Genomic DNA, 23,808 nt, shown 5'->3' on the forward strand with positions numbered 1-23,808 from the left:
TTCCCTGACTCCTGGCCCCTGGTTGCCACCCTCCCAAAGCCCCCATGTGTGTGTGCCCATGAATGCATAGTATCTCAAACCTGCTTTTATACTTTAGGCCTAGCTTTTCCAGAAGAGCAATTATGCAAACTGAACACATAAGCATACAATAATGATTACAGGCATTACATTAGCACGAGGTCTTTTGCCACCACCTGGAGGTTGGCAACCCGAACAATAGTTCCAAAACGGAGAGAAACGTATTTCCCAACAGTAGCAACTTCTAAAGATCAAACATTTCCCAGGAAGTGCCCTTTCTCAACTGGTAATTTCACACCTCTAAAAAAAATAAGGGGGAGGGAAGTCAGCATGGTATAGGCCGATCTCGTCAAATCTCAGAAGCTAAGCAGGGTCGGTACTGGGAAGGAAAAGCTCCAAAGAAGAGTCTGCGGAGTAGGGTTGCCAGGTCCCTCTTCGCCACCAGCAGGAGGTTTTGGGGGCAGAGCCTGAGGAGGGCGGGGTTTGTGGAGGGGAGGGACTTTAATGCCATAGAGTCCCTGTTGGGTATTAAGTAGCAAGCTTTGTTGCATGTCAGTCAGTCAAGGGTTAATGCTGAATGTATAGATGCTGACCAGTTCAAGGAAATGATGTAATGTGTTAATTAACCAAGTGGTCAGCAGAGTATCCATTGCAAACCTGTTTGTTTGTCAGGTACACAAGCAATCTGCATTTACTGCTTTCCTTTATCCTTTGTTTGAAAGAGAAAGCAGTATCTAGTCTGAGCTTTGATACCAACCTGAAAAGATGGAGAGGCAATCTTGTCTCTTAAGAATGCCTACTAGAGAGTAAGCTTAGTACCTGCCAGAAGCATCTGGCAAGGTTAGGAAACTTAGCAATGTAGAAAGGATTATTTGTTTTACCTCCCAGTGAACCCTACCCTTGAGTTTAGCTAGTAAAGATTGTTTTTACTAAGACAAACGACTTTGTTTCTTTTGTGCATGTGTTTGACTGATCTTACCTTTCAATAAGCCATAACCAGCGATCCTATCCCTCTGAAATTGGTAGCAGTATTAATTAATAACGCAACAGTCCCATTGCCAAAGCGGCCATTTTCTCCAGGTGAACTGATCTCTATTGGCTGGAGATCCGTTATAATAGCAGGAGATCTCCAGCTAGTACCTGGAGGTTGTATGGAAAAACTCACAGTACTGATAATAGAAGAGGCTAGAAAAAGAAACCAGTACCACTCAATATACTACAAATTCTATTAAATACTAAGTGCATACATGAAAAACAAACACAACGAGATTACAACAATAAACGCATTATATACAAGGTAAGTCAATAAGCAGTGAACTGCAAAATGTGTAATACAAGCATAATAGCTATCTCCAAAGAACTGAGCATCAGTCCAATATACAAAGGAAGAAGAACGCAGTCTTCTTGTCCAAATGTGGACAGTTGCTCCAAGGTAGGTAGCAATAAAGTCCAAAGTAAACAGCAAAAAGGAAACGCTATTGCGGATATTCTGTCGCGCTTTCACCAAAGCATAGCTTCATCAGCCTCAATTCTAATAGAACTCACGTATTTGGGAGGTTTACAATCTTGTTAGTATTTTTTAGTATTTTAGGTATAAACTTTTGCAATTTTTAATATTAATTGTTTTTAGCTCCCACAGAGATTGGGCTGCTAATATTTCAAAGTCATCTTTAAGCTTTAAGGATGACTTTGAAATATTAGCAGCCCAATCTCTTTGTGGGAGCTAAAAACAATTAATATTAAAAATTGCAAAAATTTATACCTAAAATATTAAAAATCTACATATTCTAAGAATTATTTTCCAACTTGTTTGGGACATGGATAACTAACAAGATTGTAAACCTCCCAAATACGTGAGTTCTATTAGAATTGAGGCTGATGAAGCTATGCTTTGGTGAAAGCGCGACAGAATATCCGGAATAGCGTTTCCTTTTTGCTGTTTACTTTGGACTTTATTGCTACCTACCTCGGAGCAACTGTCCTAGTTTGGACAAGAAGACTGTGTTCTTCCTTTGTATATTGGACTGACGCTCAGTTCTTTGGAGATAGCTATTATGCTTGTATTACACATTTTGCAGTTCACTGCTTATTGACTTACCTTGTATATAATGCGTTTATTGTTGTAATCTCGTTGTGTTTGTTTTTCATGTATGCACTTAGTATTTAATAGAATTTGTAGTATATTGAGTGATACTGGTTTCTTTTTCTAGTACCTGGAGGTTGGCAACCCTACTGCAGAGGAAGGCAATGGCAAACCACCTCTGCTTAATCATTTGCCTTGAAAGCCCCTTGCTGGGGTCGCCATAAGTCAGGTCTGATTTGATGGCACTTTACAACAAAGGTAGTTGATTTCTGCAAGAATCTTTCTTGAGCAGGCAGCTGGATCTTGACCACTTGCGACAACCTCTGGCTTAAAGCAAACTTCCAAGCAATATACCTTTGTGTGCTTGACAGCATCCTGTGAACCTTTCGGCAAGAAGGCGGGAAAATATATGGCAAAGGGATTTAGATCCATGCCCACATCCCTCCAGTAATGGGGCTGAAAACAGAACTTGTTCAGTCTGTCTTTAAGGCTTTTTCAGGCACAATCGCCCTGCAGCTGTCACTAAGTGACAGGTGGTGTTGTAGCCAGATGTGTACCCAATGCCCAACTACAGGGGAAGGAAAGCAGCATGAAATGCAGAATGAGATTCTCCAAAACCGAGGCTAGAGCCAATAGTGGCAAAGGAATAAACAGAAGCAAGGGATGAAAAGGGCAAGAGAACAGCAGAGGTTGATGGCCACTAGGATTCAAAAGGGTCAGATGTATTTATTTTGATCCCACCCTTTCCCCAATGGCTACCCAAAGCAACTTACCACGTGGTTCTCCCCTCCATGTTAACCTCACAACCGGCACCCTATGAAGAAAATTAGGCCCAAGGTCACCCGGTGAGCATTTATGGCAGAGAGATTTGAACCTGAGTGTCCCTTATTCTAGCTTGACACTCTAAGCACTACACCACACTGCCTTTCCAATGTGAAAAGTGCTGAGCATATGACAAGGCAGGGGCAGAGATTTGGGGCTGGTTTCATGTGACACGGTAGGGCCAGTGTTCTGTTTTATTAGCCTGCCAACATTCAAAACGTTAAAAAGCTGAATTCCAAATTTTAAGAATTTGTAAAATCTGAATCCCCACATCTGCAACACTGATTTCTCTAACCCCATCCGCCTGCCTCAGACTTGAGTTTTGCCACCAATTTTAGAACTTAAGTTGGGTTGAGTGAGTGATAAAGTTTATTGTCTGTGGCCGAAGGCCATCACAATCCACTATACAAAACATTAAAATAACATAAAATGTCATGAAATAACATTAAAATAACTTTGAAACAGTCTGACCCACAAGAAACTAGTATTTAAATATGTTAAGTTCCCTGATTAGAAACAGCTTTAGCTTGGATCTTCTTAGCTGCTAAAGCAAGGAGTGGCTGTTACCATACTAGGTATTCCCAGCAATGTATTAAGAGATTGAAAATGTTATAAAAAACATCGCTTTAAAAGGGTTTTTGGATACTATGGCTTATAAATGGTTGGAAGACATCTTCACAGCTAAAGGGGCCAAAGCGCGAACAGTATTTTTTATAATGTTTTCAAACTCTTAATACATCGCTGGGAATACATAGAAAGTGCGAACAGTATTTTTTATAACATTTCCAAACTCTTAATACATCGCTGGGAATACAAGTGTGGTAACCCCCAGTGACACTTTGTAGGTAACATCAGAATTGGCATTTGAAAGGAGAAAGAGCATCTTCTCTGAATCTGGAGAAAGATTTAGGCCCTTTAGAATTGCTCCGAGGAATTTAAGTCTGGGCTCTTTGTAAAGAGGACAGAATAAGGTGTAATGAGTTAGGTCCTCTGGAGCGGCTCCATGGTGTTCAGGAGTAACGTCCAGCTATCCAAGCTGTTGGCATGGTTTGAAACCGGAGGGAGGTCAAAGCTATTTTGAGGTTATGAAAGGGGTTACAGTTGGGTTATTTCTTTTCTACTGAGATGTGAATGTTGTTGCACACATGCCCCAAAGGAGAAGCCTCCCAAACTAGCATTGGAGTTGCCGGCGCTTGGAAAACTTTCAAGCTTCCTTCAAGTTCCCTTCAACCCTAGTTGCCGTGGGCTGGAGATAAGAGCAGGGGTTGGTTTTTCACGGGGGTATTCCATGCCTTTGTAGGTGATGCGTGCAGGCCACTAGCATTTTAGCAGGCGAAAGGGTCACTAGTTAGCCCGATCTTGTCAGTACTCAGAAGTTAAGCAGGGCTGGCCCTCATTAGCACTTGGATGGGAGACCACCAAGGAAGTCCAGGTTTGCTATGCAGAGGCAGGCAATGGCAAACCACCTCTGATCATCTCTTGCCTTGAAAACCCCATGGGGTTGTCGTAAGTCAGCTGTTACTTGACAGCAAAACAAACAAACAAACAAAAAAGGTCACTGTCAGCTTGCCCATCTGGTCTGTGTGATCCCTTCCCCTTCCAACACATGAAGCTGCCATATACTGAATCCATCGATGTCAGTATTGTCTACTCAGACCGGCAGCGGCTCTCCAGGGTCTCAGGCTGAAGTCTTTCACATCACCTGCTTGCCTAGTCCCTTTAACTGGAGATGCCGGGGATTGAACCTGGGACCTTCTGCACGCCAGGCAGCTGCTCTGTCACTGAGCCACAGCCCCTCCCCAGACCACGATACCATTTACCATGACTCCCATGTTCTACCAAACTTGGACCTGAGTTCTTCTTAGGTAGCCCACTCTCTCTTGCATCTTGCACTGCGGTGGCATCCTCTTTCCATACACCATGATCACAGTGCAATATCTGTTCCTCTTACCCAGCAGCAACAGCACAATGGCAGCTGTGGCACCTCCTGCCCACCTGCTGAGGGGTCAGGTCGGCTCAGAAAAATGGCACAAGGAAAACAGCGGAACCGTGCGGAAAGCCAACGAGCTGACGCAGTACTACGGGAAGGAAGCCCTCGACCTCTGGAGGCCCACCCGGGCCCCAGGCCAGCCCGAGGAGACACCCTACGAGTTGAAGCTGAGGAAGGACACCTGGAAATTCAAGCTGGATGTGTCGGCAAGCGGGGAGGTGAAGAGGAAGCCGCCCGAAGGACCCGGGGTGACCCTGTGGAAGAGCAAAATCAAGCCTCCCCCGTGGGTCGGCAAGATGGCCTTGCCCTGCTTCCGAGATTTCTTCAACACCAAGAACAACGAATTTATGACTCAGTACGCCCGGGAGACCCGCCAGGTGGTGAGCCGCCTGCGCCAGGCCCTGATCGAGATCAACGAGCAGTTCAAATCCCTGGTGCGCGAGAGAGAACGGCTCGACAACACACTGGCCAAGATTCGCCAAACCCTCCTTACTAACAAGCAAACCCAAGCCATCCGGGAGCACAGACCAATGTTGGAGAAGGTGAGACAGCTATTGCACATGACTATTGAACCTGACCGCTACTCACTAACCAGCAAAGCCGTGTCATCGTCACTCTCCCAAGCACTTGGTCGTGTGGGACAACCATCTATCGAATCCCTGGGCCAAGAACAAAACCCACAAGCCTGTGGATTAGGGTTGCCAGGTCCCTCTTTGCCACCGGCGGGAGGTTTTTGGGGCAGAGCCTGAGGAGGGTGGGGGTTGGGGAGGGGAGGGATTTCAATGTCAATGTCCAATTGCCAAAGGGGCCTTTTTTACCAGGTGAACTGATCTCTATCAACTGGAGATCAGTTGTAATAGCAGGAGATCTCGAGGTAGTAGCTGGAAGTTGGCAACCCTATTGTGGATGTGTATCTTGCCTCCCTAGGCACATGGTGCTTCACCATAGGGAATAAACGATAAGGCTAGGGTTGCCAACCTCCAGGTACTAGCTGGAGATCTCCTGCCAATGGAGATCAGTTCACCTGGAGAAAATGGCCGCTTTGGCAATTGGACTCTATGGCGTTGAAGTCACGACCCTCCCCAAACCCCGCCCTCCTCAGGCTCCTCCCCAAAAACCTCCCACTGGTAGCAAAGAGGGACCTGGCAACCCTAGATAATGCAGGCATTCTTAAAAAACTAAAAACAGTCTTTTTAACACTATCTCTGATATTGTCCAGGAGGATCACAATCAAAGCCAGCTATATAATGAGATAATGGTTAAACTGCTTATTCCACACATTGCATTACATGGGAATGCTAAGTGTTCTTTCTTAAGGGCATGTCTGCACAGGAGTGTAGTTACTTATGCCTTAACAAGAACATAAGACTTCCTGGATAAGATCACATATGACGCTGCCTTATGCGCAGTCATATCAATGGAACATCTAACTCCATGCTGACAGACAGCAACTCTCAGCGTCCCTGACTAGGATAGCTTTACCAGCTCTACTAGCTAAAATCAAGTGATTTTAGGACAGGACATACCAGGGACTGAACCAGGAAACTTTTGTAAGTGGGGAAGGTGGATTTTAATAGTGTTAAAATGTGCTTCTATCATGTATGTTTTAATTTGATCGTTGCCTTGCTGGCCCTGGAGTGGGCAGAAAGGCGGGATATACATTTTGTAAAACAAGGCATGAGCTCTACCACTAAGCTGCTGCTCACTTGCAAAGGTGTGCTACCTGCTGTTTCTCCCCTTGACAGGGGCATGTCCAGGAACTGAACCCAGAAACTGCCATACACCATGGGAGGACTGTGCCCCAATGGCACTCAGTTGCTGGCTTGGGAGCCATATGTGGTTCTTTGGCATGCCATCTGCAGGATCTTCTGAATACTGTTCCCCTATGTGGCATCTGCCCTATATTCCAGGGAAGTGAACCCTTGCTTAATAGGGCTTGTAGTTGGCAGATGGTTCCCACCTTGAAATGGCTGCCACCAGAGGAATGTATAAGCGGCGAGCCTCCCCACGGTACAGGCTTTGTGCCAGGGATGGAAGTAAATGTGACTCTTTTGGTTGATGGTAATAGCGAATGTGGCTCTCCAAGAGCTGCAGAGTGAGCACCACTGTCGTAGACCAACCAGACTGACAATCAAAGGTTCACTGGGTCTAGCGTTCCCTTTCCAACTACAGCTGTCCAGGTGTCGCTAGGACAGCAGGGCATGAAAGTGATGGCTTTCCCCTGCTGTCTGTCCACAGAATTTGGTAATCACAGGTTTACCACAATTTAGCACTGAAGTTCCATTTAGCTGTCATGCCTAATAGTGAACACACATGAAGCCGCCTTATAATGAATCAGACTCTTGGTCCATCAAAGTCAATATTGTCTACTCAGACCGGCAGCAGCTCTCCAGGGTCTCAGGCTGCGGTCTTTCACATCACCTCCTTCCTAGTCCCTTTAACTGGAGATGCTGGGGATTGAACCTGGGACCTTCTTCATGCCAAGCAGATGCTCTACCACTGAGCTACTGCCCTTCCCCAATCAATGGCAGTGGCACAGCAGGAGAGCTTACGTTACCAACGAAAGATCTCAGGCTCAGGCCCTGGCATCTCCTGTTAGTAGGACGTCAACTAGTAGAAGAAGAAGAGTAGGTTTTTATACCCCACTTTTCTCTACCTTAAGGAGAATCAAACCAGCTTACAATCTCCTTCCCTTCCTCTCCCAACAGACACCTTGTGAGGTAGGTGGGGCTGAGAGTTCGGAGAGAACTGTGACTAGCTCAAGGCCACCCAGTAGGCTTCAAGTGGAGGAGTGGGGAATCAGACCTGGTTCTCCAGATTAGAGTCTGCCACTTCTAACCACTACACCACACTGCCTTGTCAAGACATAATTTTTTTAAGCATCTAAACTAGCGGTCATCAACACACCTTGTGGCTGGGAGTTCCTTAATTCTGAATTGTTCAAAGTGCTTTCATTAGTCTGTTCTGAACCTACTGCCAATCAGCTTCAATGGATGACCCTCAGTTTTATGAGAGAACAAAAAATCCTCTCAATTGGCTCTCTTGGGGATATTATAAATTATAAATCTTTACATTTCTCCCCACTTTAGTCATCTGTTCTTTTAACCCAAACCCCCCACAGAACTTTCATTCATAGGACTTTCATTCATAGGGTCGCCATGAGTCGGAAGCGACTTGACGGCACTTAACACACACAACACCCCCACAGAAAAACAAAGTGGTATCCGAATACAATAGTAGTAGCAGTACACATTCTTTTACAGAAGTTATGTGCGCTACATAGGCAAAGGGACTGTAGCTCAGCGGTTGAGCTTCTGCTTGACATGCAGAAGGTCCCAATCCCCGGAATCTCCAGTTGAAGGGATCTGATAGCAGGGGATGTGAAAAGCCCGAGACCCTGGAGAACTCCTGCCAGTCAGTAGACAATACTGTTCTTGATAGACTAGTGGGACTGACTCAGTATAAGGCAGCTTCATCCGTCAGTGAATCGGGGGTGCATGTGGGGGGAAGGATGAAGACAAGCTATAATACAAGTCCCATGGATTCTTCATTCACACCATCACCCTGCAGGTCTTCGTTTTCAGAACAGACCGAGGGAAAAGATGCACAGCACAGCTTTTCCAGGGAGACTTCTGGTGGAGCACTGTAGTGTCAAACCAAGAGCATAAGTGGATGCCAGCTAGCTGGGCCCTACATGAGTAAATCACATCGCTCTCCTGTTCCCCATAGACAATCCACCTTGCTCTCCTCCCTCATTTTCAGGTACCTGACAAAGTGGACGCCTTGATGAAATGGGAGAAGAAGGAGTTACTAAGACAGAAGGTCAAGCTAGAGGGGGCGATGGCCATGTCAGAGGATCACCTTAAGGTAGGAAACAGAAGTCCACAATTCCAACTGGCAATGGGTGGGGGGAGAAGCAGCAGCGGGGTTTCACCAAATAAACAAGTGAATCTGGATCACAAAGGAGATGTCATCGGTGCTTTGGACTTGCCCACATCCAAAGTCAATTTTTGGTGGTATTAAAAAAAAAGACAGAAGAAATAAAACACATTGACTATCAGCTATAATAAGCCAGCGTGGTGTAGTGGCTAAGAGCTGTGGTTTGGAGTGGTGGAGTCTGGGTTTGATTCCCGGGTTTGATTCCCCACTCCTCCACATGAGTGGCAGAGGCTAATCTGGTGAACGGGATTTCCCCCCCCACACACTCCTACACATGAAGCCAGCTGGGTGACCTTGGGCTAGTCTCAGCCCCACCTAACTCACTGGGTGTCTGTTGTAGGGAGGGGAAGGGAAGCTGACTGTAAGCCAGTTTGAGTCTTCCTTAAGTGGTAGAGAAAATCGGTATATAAAAACTAACTCCTCCTCCTCTTCCTCTTCCTCTTCTAATAGAGGAAATAACAATATATTTGGGAGATTTACCTGCAACACAGTCTTGAGGTTCCAGCATACTGCTGGCTCCTCAGTCACCATACAGACTGAATGATTTCTTAACTCGTTCTTTGAACTCTATTGGCTGCTGAGAAGATGATGTGATTCCCATATCATTCCAGATCACTGGAAATCACCATAGAGGGCTTGCAAAAGCCAGAATGTGGTGGCTTTTTCAGCTGATCCTTAACAGGCAAAGGCCACATGTCTTTTGCATGTCATACAGCTGCCAACTCATTGCTGGCACATTATAAACTGGAGAGGAATCAAGGGGCATTTTCATGCAGGCTGAATAATGCACTTTCAATGCACCTTAACGATAGTTTGCAAGTGGATTTTGCTGTTTCACATAGTCAAATGCAACTGCAAAGTGGATTGAAAGTGGATTGTTCGGGATGTGTGAAAGCGCCCAAGGTGTAACTTCCACGCTTCCTTATAAAACTATGCGGCAGGATGGGGCATAGTCAGGCCAAGTACCCAGAAATAATGTTTTCCCCTCTCTCTGATAATATTAGGGGCACCCAGTCCCATTATGGGCAATTCAGGATCGACGAAAGGACCTCTTTACTCAACAAGTAATTAAATCATGACATTCACTGCCAGGGGATGTGGCAATAGCCACATGCATAGATGGATTTAAGAGAGGAGTCAGCAAATTCAAGAAGATTTCTATTAATAGCTACCAGCTGGATGGCCCAGGCTAGCCTGATCTCATCAGATCTCAGAAGCTAAGCAGGGTCAGCCCTGGTTAGTATTTGGATAGGAGACCACCAAGGAAGACCAGGGTTGCTATACAGAGGAAGGCACTGGCAAACCACCTGTTAGTCTCTTTCCATGAAAACCCCAAAAGGGGTCGCCATAAGTCGGCTGTGACTTGACGGCACTTTACACACACACACACACGACAACTATGAGCAAGCATGGAGTAGTGGTTAAGGTGTTGAACTAGGACCTGGGCAAAAACAGGTTCACATCCTCACTTGCGTCATAGAAGCTTGCTGGGTGACCTTGGGCCAGTCACACACTCTCAGCCTCGACCCTGGTTAGTATTTGGATGGGAGAAATCCAAGGAATACTGGGAATGTGATGCGGAGGCAGGCAATGGCAAACCACCCCCAAGTCTCTTGCCTTGAAAACCCTACGCGGTTGCCATAAGTCAGATGTGACTTGTTGGGGTGGGGGGAAGGCAACTAAAGGGACCCCCACATTCAGAGGCTCAAATAAATATCAGTGCTAGGAGGCAACACTAAGGGGAGGCCACGCCCCATGTGATATGATAACCATCTTCAACTACTTGAAGGGCTGTCATATAGAGGATGGTGCCGAGTTGATTTCTGTTGCCCCAGAAGGTCGGACCAGAACCAACGGGTTCAAATTAAATCAAAAGAGTTTCCATCTAGACATTAGGAAGAACTTTCTAACAGTTAGAGTGGTTCCTCAGTGGAACAGGCTTCCTCAGGAGGTGGTAAGCGCTCCTTCATTGGAGATTTTTAAGCAGAGGCTAGATGGCCATCTGTCAGCAATGCTGATTCTATGACCTTAGGAAGATCATGAGAGGGAGGGCATCTTGGCCATCTTTTGGGCATGGAGGAGGGGTCACTGGGTGTGTGAGAGGAAGTGAGTTGTGAATTTCCTGCATTGTGTAGGGGGTTGTACTAGATGACTCTGGTGGTCCCTTCCAACTCTATGATTCTATGTACTCCATTAGTTGGCATACGGGCTTTCTCACCCATTCCTGCTGTAATCGGATCTGCGCATTATATTTCTTTGAGGCACAATGGGGGGTTGGGGGGTTGGGAGAAGGCAAGATTGTTGATTTGGTTTCCCCTTCACGAATGCCTTGGATTGTGCAGGCGTTAGGCACGTGTCGGCAAGCCCTGCAGACAGCAAGTGATGAACGCAGTCGCGTGCTGGACCTGCTGCCGCATCCCCTGCGCATGGTTCTCCTAGGGGCTGGCCGTGACTCCTGGCTCGGGCTCAGCCGGCCCTCGTCCCCCTGGGTAGAGCGAAACGAGACACCCGTGTCGGACCCCATCGGACCTTTCACACCAGGTAAGAAAAAAGGCCCCCACACTTCTGTAAGAAAAGGGGGGAAAGACACAGGAAACCACAAATGCATAGCAACTCAAAGGAAATTAGGCCACCGCATCAACTTCCCCAGAATCACTGGGCTGTTGTGCAGAGAGAGGAGAACTATCTAAGCTGCCCTGAGCTTATTGGAGGAAGGGTGGAATTTTTAAAAAATGGGTTACATAGTCCCTGCATGCTTAATGCTTGACAATGGCCATCTAGTATGCCTGGGTTGGTCTGCCATCATTATGGTCTTCTTCTGTTGGGTGATCAGAATTGCTGGATGAGAGAAGTGTCACTGTCTGTCTTTCTAAAGGTGTTCAGCAACACAGCTGTTTTATTTTTGATAGAAGACTAGATATTATCTGCTCAAATAAGAAGAGGAAAAATATAAGGAAAGCAGAATTTCCTCATCCTGAATAAATAATGCTGATTTAATGTGCAATGCTTTTAATTTAGTTTCAGAGTTTATGAATTGAGGGAAGGGGCCGTGGCTCAGTGGTAGAGCCTCTGCTTGGCATTCAGAAGGTCCCAGGTTCAATCCCCGGCATCTCCAGTTAACGGGACCAGGCAAGTAGGTGATGTGAAAGACCCCTGCCTGAGACCCTGGAGAGCCGCTGCTGGTCTGAGTAGATAGTACTGACTGTGATGGACCGAGGGTCTGATTCAGTACAAGGCAGCTTCATGTGTTAGTATACCTATTTACAAGTAGTACTGCTGATGAATAACTGCACCAACTTCATGCATCCAGAGACAGGCCAGGGTCCTTCATCAGGGGACTGTCCTGCAAGAAAGAATCCCAGCCTGCCTTATGCACCCAGCTGGCGTATCTTGTCCATCTTTATTTCTGTGCTGATATTAGCATGCGGTGTATCACTGAAAACTCACAGACAGGGATACGCGGGGCGGGGGGGGGGGAACCCAGAAGGAAAACAAAATGGGACACAGGATAATGGTGCGGACACAACTTCCATGCTTATGTGTGGCTCTTTCAGAGCAATAGCAGTGGAGAAATATGGCCAACAGGGAAGTCAACAGTTACTTTCCTTTAAACAGGAGTTGATTCTCTAATGGGCAGCATGTCAGGGCCCACCTAGATGAGATGCTGGAAGTTCTGGGTGTGTAGAGCTCCTAAGCATTTGCATGTATTTTCTTAAACGGCAGGTGTACCGGATCAGATTCAGATCAGGACCATGATGTGGGAGGACTGGGGGAGCAGAAGAGCATGCCTTCCAAACCATGTTGTTTTCCTGACTCGAAACCACCTCTTGGGCTCAGTGCCACCCCAAGCAGTTACACCCTTCTAAACATTAGGAAGAACTTTCTGACAGTTAGAGCAACTTCCTCAGGAGGTGGTGGGCTCTCCTTTCCTGGAGGTTTTTAAGCAGAGGCTAGATGGCCATCTGTCAGCAATGCTGATTCTACGACCTTAGGCAGATCATGAGAGGGAGGGCAGGAAGGTTTGAATCAGTGTTTGGCTCTCGTGGCCCTTTCTTCCATGCCCACTTTGGGGTCAGGAAACAATTTTCCTCCAGGCCAAATTGGCCAGGGATCCTGGAGGGTTTTTTTCCCCATCTTCTAGGCATGGAATAGGGGCCACTGGGGGTGTGGGGGAGGAAATAGTCGTAAATTTCCTGCATTGTGCAGGGGGTTGGACTAGATGACCTTGGTTGTCCCTTCCAACTCTATTCTGTGATTATAATGTCTCTGACTTCTACAGACTTGAAAGGGCGTCACTCTGCTTAGAATGGCATTGCTTGTGACCCCCCCCCCCCAAAAAAAACCCATGGGCTGAAGACCACTGATACAGAGAGACGAGCGGTCAGACTCAATAAAAGGCAACTTTCTATGTCCAACCTAGCTGCTCTGTGGGGTCATGTCAAGTCAGCATGATAGGGAGGCTTAACCCTCCCTGCTCCTCTGGTACAGCTACAGCTAGCCAGCGTGGTGTAGTGGTTAAGAGTGGTGGTTTGGAGCGGTGGACTCTGATCTGGAGAACCGGGTTTGATTCCCCACTCCTCCACATGACCGACAGAGACTAATCTAGTGAATGGGATTTGTTTCCCCACTCCTACACACAAAGCCAGCTGGGTGACCTTGGGCTAGTCACAGCTGGGTGACCTTGGGCTAGTCACAGCTCTCTCAGCCCCACCCGCCTCTCAGTGTGTCTGTTGAGGGGAGGGGAAGGGTGATTGTAAGCTAGTTTGATTCTTAAGTGGTAGAGAAAGTCGGCATATAAAAAACCAACTTATCTTCTTCTCTGTTTCAATCTGAGTCAGAGAACTGTGCATATGTTCTTAAAAAATAATAATCTTGGGAGCTCTCGATGCAGAACTCTTGGTGTCTTGTGCGGTTTGGCGCTTACAGAAGGAAAGTGGTAAAATCAAGCTGGGTGTGTCGTCAGTCACAGAGTTCAACAAACCAACCCCAGGCTCGAGACCAGATCACTTCCCCTCTCCTCTCCCCCCCCATTCCCACCCTCCAGACTGTTCGGCAGCTATTGATGAAGCGCGGCGCCTCACCTTTGTTTCCAAGGACGTGATGCTGAAGGTGCACGAAGCTATCAAAGAGGCACAGGACACCCGCAACACAGCCCACAACACCATCGAGAACAGCTTGCAAGGCAAGAGGGACGAGACTCTCTGTCACAAGGTATTGAGAAGCCTCACACACACACCCCATGGAGAGATTTGCCACACCGCACATGTGTTCAGGCTTGCACGCACTTGCGGATGCAAGGAACTGGCCCCAGGAATTTGTTTCCCATGCTAAGGTTCAGCCCCAGCATTCAGGGCATGACTTGTCTTCTACAGTTCCAGTTCTCAAACCTGATGAAATTGTTCTCCATTTTTTATGCCCTAGCAAATGGGGAGGGGGACGGGGGACACAGCTCAGGGCAGAAGGCCCTGTGTCTGGTCCCTGGTATCTCCAACTACCAAGGACCTCCAGTAGAAAGAGGTCCTTCCTACAACCACCGCCTGAGACCCAGAAGAGCTGCCACCAGCTAGGGTAGACAATATGAGGCTAGGTGAACATCAGAGTAGCCCTGGTAGATCTGATCCAATTTCCTTCTAGCCCAGAATCCTATAACTAGCTAAGCAGTTACCATCCAGGAAGCGGGGCATGAGGACAAAAGCCCTGCTGCACCGTCGTCCATCACCAACTGGTATTCAGAAGCACACTGGCTTCCATGTAGCTACCGTGGCAAATGGCTATTTATAATCCTGTTCTCCATGCATTTGTCTCATCTCCCAGTAAGGCTGTCGAATATAGATCGGCCCTGACCTGGATAGGCCAGGCTAGCCTGATCTCGTCTGATCTCAGAAGCTAAGCAGGGTCGGCCCTGGCTAGCATTTGGATGGGAGGCCTCCAAGGAATACCAGGGTCGTGAAGCAGAGCCAGGCAATGGCAAATCACTCCTGAACGTATCTTGCCTTGAAAACCCCACCAGGGGTCGCCATAGGTCAGATGTGACTTGATAGCAAAAAATCCAAACAAACCACACACACACACCAATGGTCTTCAACCTTTCCAGACCCGGGAGCCACCTTCAACCACACCAGGCAGCATGGGACCCACTCAGCATGCAAACCCACTCAGCTGTGACAGAAACTCGCATTACATCAGTCATGTGACACGGAGAGGCAGAGCCAGGAGTCTCTGAACCTGCCTGTGCTGGAAATGAGTTCTCTCCGCTGCTGAGTGACTGTCTCGCTATCCTTCTGCTCCTGTCAGCATGCATGCACAAAGGGGGTGCCACCCTTGCTCTCTCTGCATATGCACAGTCACTAGGGTTGCCAACTGCCAGGTAGTGGCGGCACGAGGGCTCAAATACAAAACCACACTGGAAATTTAACAGAAATCATATATTATGCTGAACAGCATTACCTCATGCATAAACAGTACAGAAAAGAAACAAATATAAACATGCTCAGCACAAACATTCAATATAAACATGAACCAGAGAAGCACGGGGCAAATTGCTCCCAATATTGAAAGTTAGAGTCAAAGACGAACGGGAAGTTCCCGTCATAGAAGTCCAAGTCTCAAGTTCTAAAAGTCCGTAGTAACAAATTAAATCCAAAGGAAAGAAACAAAGGAGCTAGTCATTGGTGCATGTTTCAAAGGCTTTCATCAGCTCCAAAAGTTATGAGGCAACTATAGCTTTTAATCCAAAATTTGGTGGTAAGCAAGTTGTCCCGAAGACCGTCAGCCAAGAACAATCATCTAGTAGCACATTGTCTTAGAATTTGCGGGGGTGCCACCCTTGCTCTCTCTGCATATGCACAGTCACTAGGGTTGCCAACTGCCAGGTAGTAGCAGGAGATCTCCTGCTAATTCAACTGATCTCCAGCCGATAGAGATCAGATCGCCTGGAGAAAAATGGCTGCTTTGGCAATTGAACTCTATGGCATTGAAGTCCCTCCCCTCCCCAAACCCCGCCCTCCTCAGGCTCCGCCCCAAAAATCTCCCGCCGGTGGCAAAGAGGGACCTGGCAACCCTAACAGTCACACCAGATCCTTCCAAAAAGTAGCCAAAAAAAGGAAGCGCGAAGCTCTTCAGGGCCTTATGGCACAGCAGATGGGCCTCTGTGCATCCTCTGCCTTTTCTAAACACCAGTTTCCTGCCCTTCCCCCTGAGTTACCTACTCCCTATGAAATGGTCTGTATTATTGTATTAATTTCCAATGACAATAACACAGTAGGAGGTTGAGAGTTTAAAGCAGTTGTTTATTAGGCCCAATATACATACTGAGTGAGAACTGCCCCAAATGCGCAGGACAACTCACACTCTAGAACAAAGGATTGCAACAACGTTTATAACTTCTGGTCAGGGGTGTTATCAGCCAGCGTTGGTCCCTGAGGAAGGCATTAATCGCTGAAACAGAAAGATCACCGGGCTTCTGTTGAGAACAACCGCACTACTGAATTGCTAGAAGCATATCTGAGGAAGAAAGGGAGGTTGGCACCCCCTTTCATGGACTTACCTATAATACTGTTATTTGTTTGTAACAAGGCATAGTCCTCTCTTTGGTGTTACTTTTAAGGCAATAATTAACAACACATGTTTTGTTGAGAACAACCGCACTACTGAATTGCTAGAAGCATATCTGAGGAAGAAAGGGAGGTTGGCACCCCCTTTCATGGACTTACCTATAATACTGTTATTTGTTTGTAACAAGGCATAGTCCTCTCTTTGGTGTTACTTTTAAGGCAATAATTAACAACACATGTTTTTGCCTGTATACTATCAGTGGTGGATATGATATTAAATACTACTTTATAATCATTGTGTCTAGCTTGTGAAGTGCTGTTTCTAGTTTGCTGAGTATCCTGCAGCACGCTAACCTTTGTTTACCAAGCCTCCAGTTACTAGCTGGAGATCTCCTGCTATTGCAACTGATCTCCAGGCAGTAGAGATCAGTTTGCCTGGAGAAAATGGCCGCTTTGGCAATTGGACTCTATGGTACTGAAGTCCCTCCCCTGTCCTCCTCAGGCTCTGCCCCAAAACCTCTTGCCAGTGGCGAAGAGGGACCTGGCAACCCTACCTCCACCCCACAGCGCACCACTTAACATGAGACAGGCCTGCGCATACTGCTACCTAGCAAGCGGAACACAGCTTACCAGCCATACATTGGTGCCTGCTTAGTGCATCCCACACAAACATGCTTTTTTGTGGGAGGGCACTCCATACACATGGCAAGTGGTCTGCATTCGACTTGTTTAGTTGCAAGCTACGCAGGCCTGACATGAGAACTGTGCTGCTGAACCAGGCCAAGGGCCCATCAGGATGAGTATTCTCTTTCTGACAGCAGCCAATCAAATGCCTCTGGAAGCGCATGAGTAAAAGCATCCCCTGCTGGTAGTCTCCCAGATCTGGAATTCACAGGAACGGAGCATCTGGCCATTTCATCTCCCACCCCTGAAAGCTCTCCCTAGCTCTGAAGAGGCCCCTCTTCCTGTGCTACTTTCTCTCCTGCCTTAAGGAGCTGGTCCTGCAGCAGCCAGGGATTCGTAACCCCACAAGCAACCACAATGGAATCACAACCCACGCTTTGGAAAACCTAAGCCTCTGGCAAGCTTTACTAGGGCTACCGCAAATTAACCAACAACATCTTTAGTTGGTTGATCAGCAAAGGCCAGGTTCAGGCAGGGCTGAGAGTTACGGGTGTGCTTATTTGTTTGGGGAGACTATTTGGAGGCTGGTGTTCTTCCATCTTAGGAAATGAAAGAGAAAAGATAGAAGAGACCCCCTTGCCTTTTGACTGCCTGGCAGCTTTTGTTATTTCACATTAACAACACAGTCCTAAGGAGAGCAACTCCAGTCTAAGTCCACTGAAGTGAACGGGTTTAGACTGGAATAAGTCTCCTCAGGATTGCACTGTAAGTTACTTTACTCATCCTTCAATGCCCTCAAAAGGCAGCTGGTATATGCAAAATGTATTTTGGGTGCAACCAATATACGAATCAACCATCTGCCTTTTACTCGAGTAATCAATTTGGGATTAATTTAATGTTCCTGTTCCTATGATGCTTGATGTGTGTGTGTTAAGTGCCGTCAAGTCGCTTCCGACTCATGGCAACCCTATGAATGAAAGTCCTCCAAAATGTCCTATCTTTGACATCCTTGCTCAGATCTTGCAAATTTAGGGCTGTGGCTTCCTTTATTGAATCAGTCCATCTCTTGTAGGGTCTTCCTCTTTTCCTGCTGCCCTTGACTTTGCCTAGCATGACTGTCTATTCCAGTGACTCTTGTCATCTCACGACGTGACCAAAATACGATAGCCTCAGTTTAGTCATTTTAGCTTCTAGGGTCAGTTCAGGCTTGATTTGATCTATAACCCATTGATTTGTTTTTTCGGCAGTCCATGGTATCCGTAACACTCTCCTCCCACACCACATTTCAAAGGAATCTATTTTCTTCCTATCAGCTTTCTTCGCTGTCCAGCTTGATGTACTCCCCTTTTAGTGCATTCACGGTGCTAGAAAGCAAGCAGGTCCTGGCCTGCGGCAGCATCTCTTCAATGCACAGTTCTGTAGAGTTATAGCATAATAACAATGTTTCATCACACGGGTGAGCTTCCTTTTCTCCCTCCCCTTTCCCGCAGGAACGGCTAGACATGGCCTTGGGAGGAACACGCGGCACCCTGCACCGCTGCCAGCGTTTCATGCACGAGATGGCGATCAGCCGAGGAATGATCCTGGTGAGCAATTTCGGGTGGGGTGTGTGTGTGGGAGAGAGTGCCATGATCCATCCTCCCCTCCAACTGCTTCGATTCGGCGAGGACATGCTGTTCTCCCCAACCACACCTTCTCCCACCCCAGCACCCACCTTTGGTTGCCAACCCCTTTCACTTTTACAGCCAGCCAGTGTGGTGTAGTGGTTAAGAGCGGTGGTTTGGAGCGGTGGACTCTGATCTGGAGAACCTGGTTTGATTCCCCATTCCTTCGCATGAGCGGCTGTCGCTATTCTGGTGAACTGGATTTGTTTCCCCACCCCTACATATGAAGCCAGCTGGGTAACCTTGGGCTAGTCACAGCTCTCTTGGCCCCACCTACCTCACAGTCTGAGTGTGTCCACACATCACTGGATATTGTGCTGTTGTGGTGTAACTGAATTATCCTGTGCTGACAAGAAAATCCAGTTGCAAATGACTGCTATAGCACTATATGCTATAGAGCTATAATCAACCATGATAATATTCAGCCTCAGAATTCTTTCGTTCATCCCAAGCCAGGTTCTTTTACTGCAAAACAATGTTCTAGTTTTGGGACTAGAACATGAGGAAAACCCCTTTGGGAAGCACAGAGAATGAAAGAAAATATTTGTTACCAACAGCCCTAGCCTTTCTTTCGGCTACCAGGTGATAAGAATGCCTGTCAGTCTCTTCCTAACAGCAGGCTAAACTTGTAAACTGCATGCATTTCAAAATGCCAGCGTAGTGTAGTTGTTAGGAATGGTGGTTTGGAGCAGTGGACTTTGATCTGGAGAACCTGGTTTGATTCCCCACTCCTTTACATGAGTGGCAGAGGTTACTCTGGTGAGCTGGATTGGTTTCCCCACTCCTACACATGAAACCAGCTGGGTGACTTAGGGCTAGTCACAGCCCTCTCGGCCCCACCTACCTCACAGGGTGTCTGTTGTGGGGAGGGGAAGGGAAGGGGATTGTAAGCTGGTTTGATTCTTCCATAAGTGGTAGAGAAAGTTGGCATATATAAAACCAACTCTTCTTTTTCTTCTACAGGGCCCTGACAGTATGAAGTACTTGGAGACACGGGAGAAGCTGACACGGCCGATGGTGCAGGTGTACCAAAGACACGTGGGGACGCAGCTCCCCGAAGCTGCAATCCTCAACCAGGTAAAAGGCAACAGGAACGATGGCAAGATGGAGTAGAAGCTATTTATTTTTTCGAATTTATAGCCCGCCTTGATTCCCAGCCAAGGCCAGGCTCAGGGCAGGCAACAACCTTTTAATACATAAAGCCATACAGAAATTAAAACGAGTTATTAAAAGACCATATTAAAACCGTAACAAGATGGCCTTAAAACAACTCAGACACCCTGTGTGACTGGGTTTTGGCAGGTCAACCCCTGCAGATACCAAAAAGCGGGGCAGGATGAGGAGGGCAGCAACGATGGATAAACTTGCGGCTGCCCCCAGTTATAGGCCTGGCGGAATAGTTCCGTTTTACAGGCCCTGCGGAACTCCTTAAGGTCCCTGATGTCACTAGGGAGATTATTCCACCAGGCCAGGGCCAGGGGCGAGAAAGCCCTGGCCCTCGCAGAGGACAGCCACTCTACCAGTGGGATGTGACAAAGTTGCTGCGTGGGTCCAGAGGGTGACAAGGCACCTCAGCAGAATATCATTCTGCTCCCCTTTCTCCTATTGGTGGAAGTCAGCAAGGAACACATTCATACTGAACCGTTCCTTGGATTCCGTGCAGCCCAAATAGTTTCCTGAGACTGGCAATGGCTCTTTGGGGTCTCGGTGAGGCCAACTAATGCACACAGAATCATAGAGTTGGAAGGGACCACCAGGGTAATCTAGTCCAACCCCCTGCACAATGCAGGAAATTCACAACTACCTCCCCCCCCACACACCCCAGTGACCCCCACTACATGCCCAGAAGATGGCCAATATGCCCTCCCTCTCATCATCTGCCTAAGGTCAAAGAATCAGAATTGCTGACAGATGGCCATCTAGCCTCTGCTTAAAAACCTCCAGGGAAGGAGAGTTTACCATTTCCCTGATGCTTCAACCTGACAAAATCTGTTTCTCAGCTCTGGTGATGTTTGCCTATATCAGGTCTGTGCAACATGATTCTCCAACCTGAATACAGCCCACCAACTCTTTTGTTTCTGTAAGCAGCAAAAAACAGATGTTTATCTGGCTACCTGGCCACTGTGGCTAGTGAGCTGCTTTAGGCTGGATTCCAAAATGACAGCCAAAACAAACCAGAGGCTTGCGGCCTTTTTTGGTTTTGTTTGGCGCATAAGTTTTGGTTGAATGAATGAGGTGGATCTTCATTAGGTAAACATACCACACACACAAGAAAATGAAGGCAAATAAGTGGTTAAAAGCTGGATCAAAGGGCCATAAAATGCGAGAAGTACAGAATGAGAGCCAGCATGGTGTAGTGGTTAAGAGCGGTGATTTGGAGCAGTGAACTCTGATCTGGAAAGCACAGTCTGTCCTCTAATTGCTCCCCACTTTACAATTCATCTATCTGTGATAGCACAACAGGAGCTTAACAGCCTTAAAGATGCACTAACTGTTCATGTGAAGTCATAGAATTATAAAATCATAGAGTAGGAAGGGACCACCAGGGTCATTCTAGTCCAACCCCCTGCACAATGCAGGAAATCCACATCTACCTCCCCCCCACACCCCCAGTGACCCCTGCTCCATGCACAGAAGATGGCCAAGATGCCCTCCCTCTCATGAACTGCCTAAGGTTAAAGAATTAGCATTGCTGACAGATGGCCATCTAGCCTCTGCTTAAAAACCTCCAGGGAAGGACCTCCCGAGGAAGTATGTTCCACTGAGGAACGACTCTGTTAGCAAATTCTTCCTAATGTCTAAACCAGGGGTGTCAAATATAAGGCTGGAGGGCCGGATTTGGCCCCTTGAGAGCTCTTATCTGGCCTGCGAGCCAGCTGGGGAAGCCACCCCCCTCTCAGTCTGGACTGGCGAGGCATGGCCCGGCCTGACCAAGTGACATTTATGTCATATCCAGCCCTCGTAACAATTGAATTTGACACCCCAGGTCTAGATGGAAACTCTTTTGATTTAATTTCAACCCATTGGATTTGGTCCGACCCTCTGGGGCAACAGAAAACAACTTGGCACCCTCCTCTATATGACAGCCCTACAAGTACTTGAAGATGGTTATCATGTCCCTTCTCAGCCTTTTCCTCTTCAAGCTAAACATACCCAGCTACTTCAGCCTTTCCTCATAGGACCTGGTCTCCAGATTCCTCACCATCTTTGTTGCCCTCCTCTGGACACATTCCAGCTTGTCTAAAAGGTAAAGGTCCCCTGTGCAAGCACCAGGTCATTCCTGACCCATGGGGTGACATCACATCCCGATGTTTACCAGCTTGTCTACATCCTTCTTAAATTGTGGTGCCCAAAACTGAACACAGTACTCTAGGTGAGGTCTAACCAGAGCAGAGTAAATGATGCAAAGCTGATGGATGTGAAGCTGATGCCTAAGAACATCCGCTTCTGCTCCCAAGCATCTGCTTACCAGTTTTTTACCTTTGTTTCCCTTCTCAGTCCACCGCACAGTTAGATCGCTCCATAGTGGATACAGCCAAGAACATTCAGAACCTCAACAACACCAGGTGTTACCTGCAGCAACGCATTCACGACAAGGAGACTGGCTACCATGTGGATGGCAGCATCAAACGCCTGCGGCAGCGCCGCATTCACCCCCGCACCTGCCTGAAAGAGGCTCTTGATCTAGTCTGCTCCTAGGAAGCTCAACAAATACATGTAGAAATCAAGAAAATAAACTCTGGAGTGGCCCAGACTATTTCTTCTTAACTTGAGAGAGGGAGCAATTCTCCTTGCCCAAAGAAATCACAGCCCTGACCTGGATGGCCCAGGCTAGCCTGATCTCATCAGATCTCTGAAGCTAAGCAGGGTCAGCCCTGGTTAGTACTTGGATGGGACACCAGAGTGGAATACCGGGATCACTATGCAGAGAAAGGCAATGGCAAACCACCTCTGCAGGCTCTTGCCTTGAAATACCCTACCGGGTTGCCATAAGTCAGCTGCAACTTGACGGCACTTACACACACAAAGAAACTGCAAGACGTACCTGAAATCATGTATTTAGAAAGGTAGGATGGAAGGCTCTGATACCTTTGGGGAATAAGAAAACTTCCTTCTTGCTCTCTGCAGCTGTTCAGGCAACAGGTCCATTTTTAGGCAATCATGGCAACTGGGTGCTTGGATTTTGTAACAGCCCATATTACACAGTAGTTACGGTGTCTGACCTGGGAGTCTCACTCTGCCATGGGAGATCACTCCGAGGATTGTTGTGAGGATGAAATAGAGGAGAGGAAAACAATTACATTCTTACCCAACTCGCCACCCCACACCCTGTATTCCCGTTAAAACAGCTCGCAACTATCTAATAAATACAAGTACAAAATGTTCTTTGTGGAGGGATTCTCAGCTGACCACAATCCATTACGGGCACAAGATATGTCTGGCTTCCTCCTGCGCTCCCAGCATTTTTTGTGATGGTATGCACATAGTTTTCTGAACTCTAACTTGGGAAATTCCTAGAGATTTGAGGGCACTGTCCCAGGAGGGTGGAGTTTGGGCAGGGAACAGAGCTCAACCTCAACAGGAATACGATACCATAGTGCCCACCACTCACTGCCATTTTCCCTAGGCCAGGGGAACACATCTCTGTGATCTGGAAATCAGTTGTAATTCTGGGCAAACTCCAGGCTCTATCTGCAAGTTGGTACACATTAAGCTGCATCTGCTTGGCATGCAGAAGGTCCCAGGTTCAATCCCTGGCATCTCCAGTTAAAGGGAATAGGCAAGTAGGTGATGTGAAAGACCTCTGCCTGAGACCCTGGAGAGCCGCTGCCGATCTGAGTAGACAATACTGACTTTGATGGACCAAGGGTCTGATTCAGTATGACAGCTTCATGTGTTCATACTGAATTATCAGACCATCAGTCCATCAAGGTCAATATTATCTATTCAGACTGGCAACAGGTCTCCAGAGTCTCAGGTAAAAGTCTTCCACCTGAGTCCATCACCTACTGTCTTTTATCTGGAGATGCCAGGTAGATGCGACCGCCTGGATGCAAAGCAGATGCTCTATGACTGAGCCACGCTCCCTCCCCAAACTTGACATGCATGTTAAGG

The 23,808-nt window shown here is 47.3% G+C and overlaps 1 protein-coding gene across 1 annotated transcript; it reads left to right on the top strand.

Annotated features, from left to right (window-relative positions):
- The first annotated feature begins 4,891 nt into the window (after nucleotides 1-4,891).
- Nucleotides 4,892-22,421, top strand: TEKTL1 (tektin like 1). The gene is made up of 7 exons (XM_056867370.1): nucleotides 4,892-5,455; nucleotides 8,676-8,780; nucleotides 11,195-11,393; nucleotides 13,897-14,063; nucleotides 18,520-18,615; nucleotides 19,657-19,770; nucleotides 22,192-22,421. The coding sequence occupies exons 1-7, from the start codon at nucleotides 4,892-4,894 to the stop codon at nucleotides 22,390-22,392; spliced, it is 1,446 nt and encodes a 481-aa protein (XP_056723348.1). The 3' UTR covers nucleotides 22,393-22,421.
- Nucleotides 22,422-23,808: the final 1,387 nt, after the last annotated feature.

This window comes from Euleptes europaea, chromosome 1 (assembly GCF_029931775.1).
Source record: "Euleptes europaea isolate rEulEur1 chromosome 1, rEulEur1.hap1, whole genome shotgun sequence".
Lineage (NCBI taxonomy): Eukaryota > Metazoa > Chordata > Lepidosauria > Squamata > Sphaerodactylidae > Euleptes > Euleptes europaea.

Bases quoted from the DNA above. Each gene is read 5' to 3' on its own strand.
- TEKTL1 (XM_056867370.1), top strand. From the start codon at position 4,892: ATGGCAGCTGTGGCACCTCCTGCCCACCTGCTGAGGGGTCAGGTCGGC. The intron at 5,456-8,675 runs GTGAGACAGCTA...CCTCATTTTCAG, and splicing joins ACAGACCAATGTTGGAGAAG to GTACCTGACAAAGTGGACGC. The intron at 11,394-13,896 runs GTAAGAAAAAAG...CCCACCCTCCAG, and splicing joins CATCGGACCTTTCACACCAG to ACTGTTCGGCAGCTATTGAT.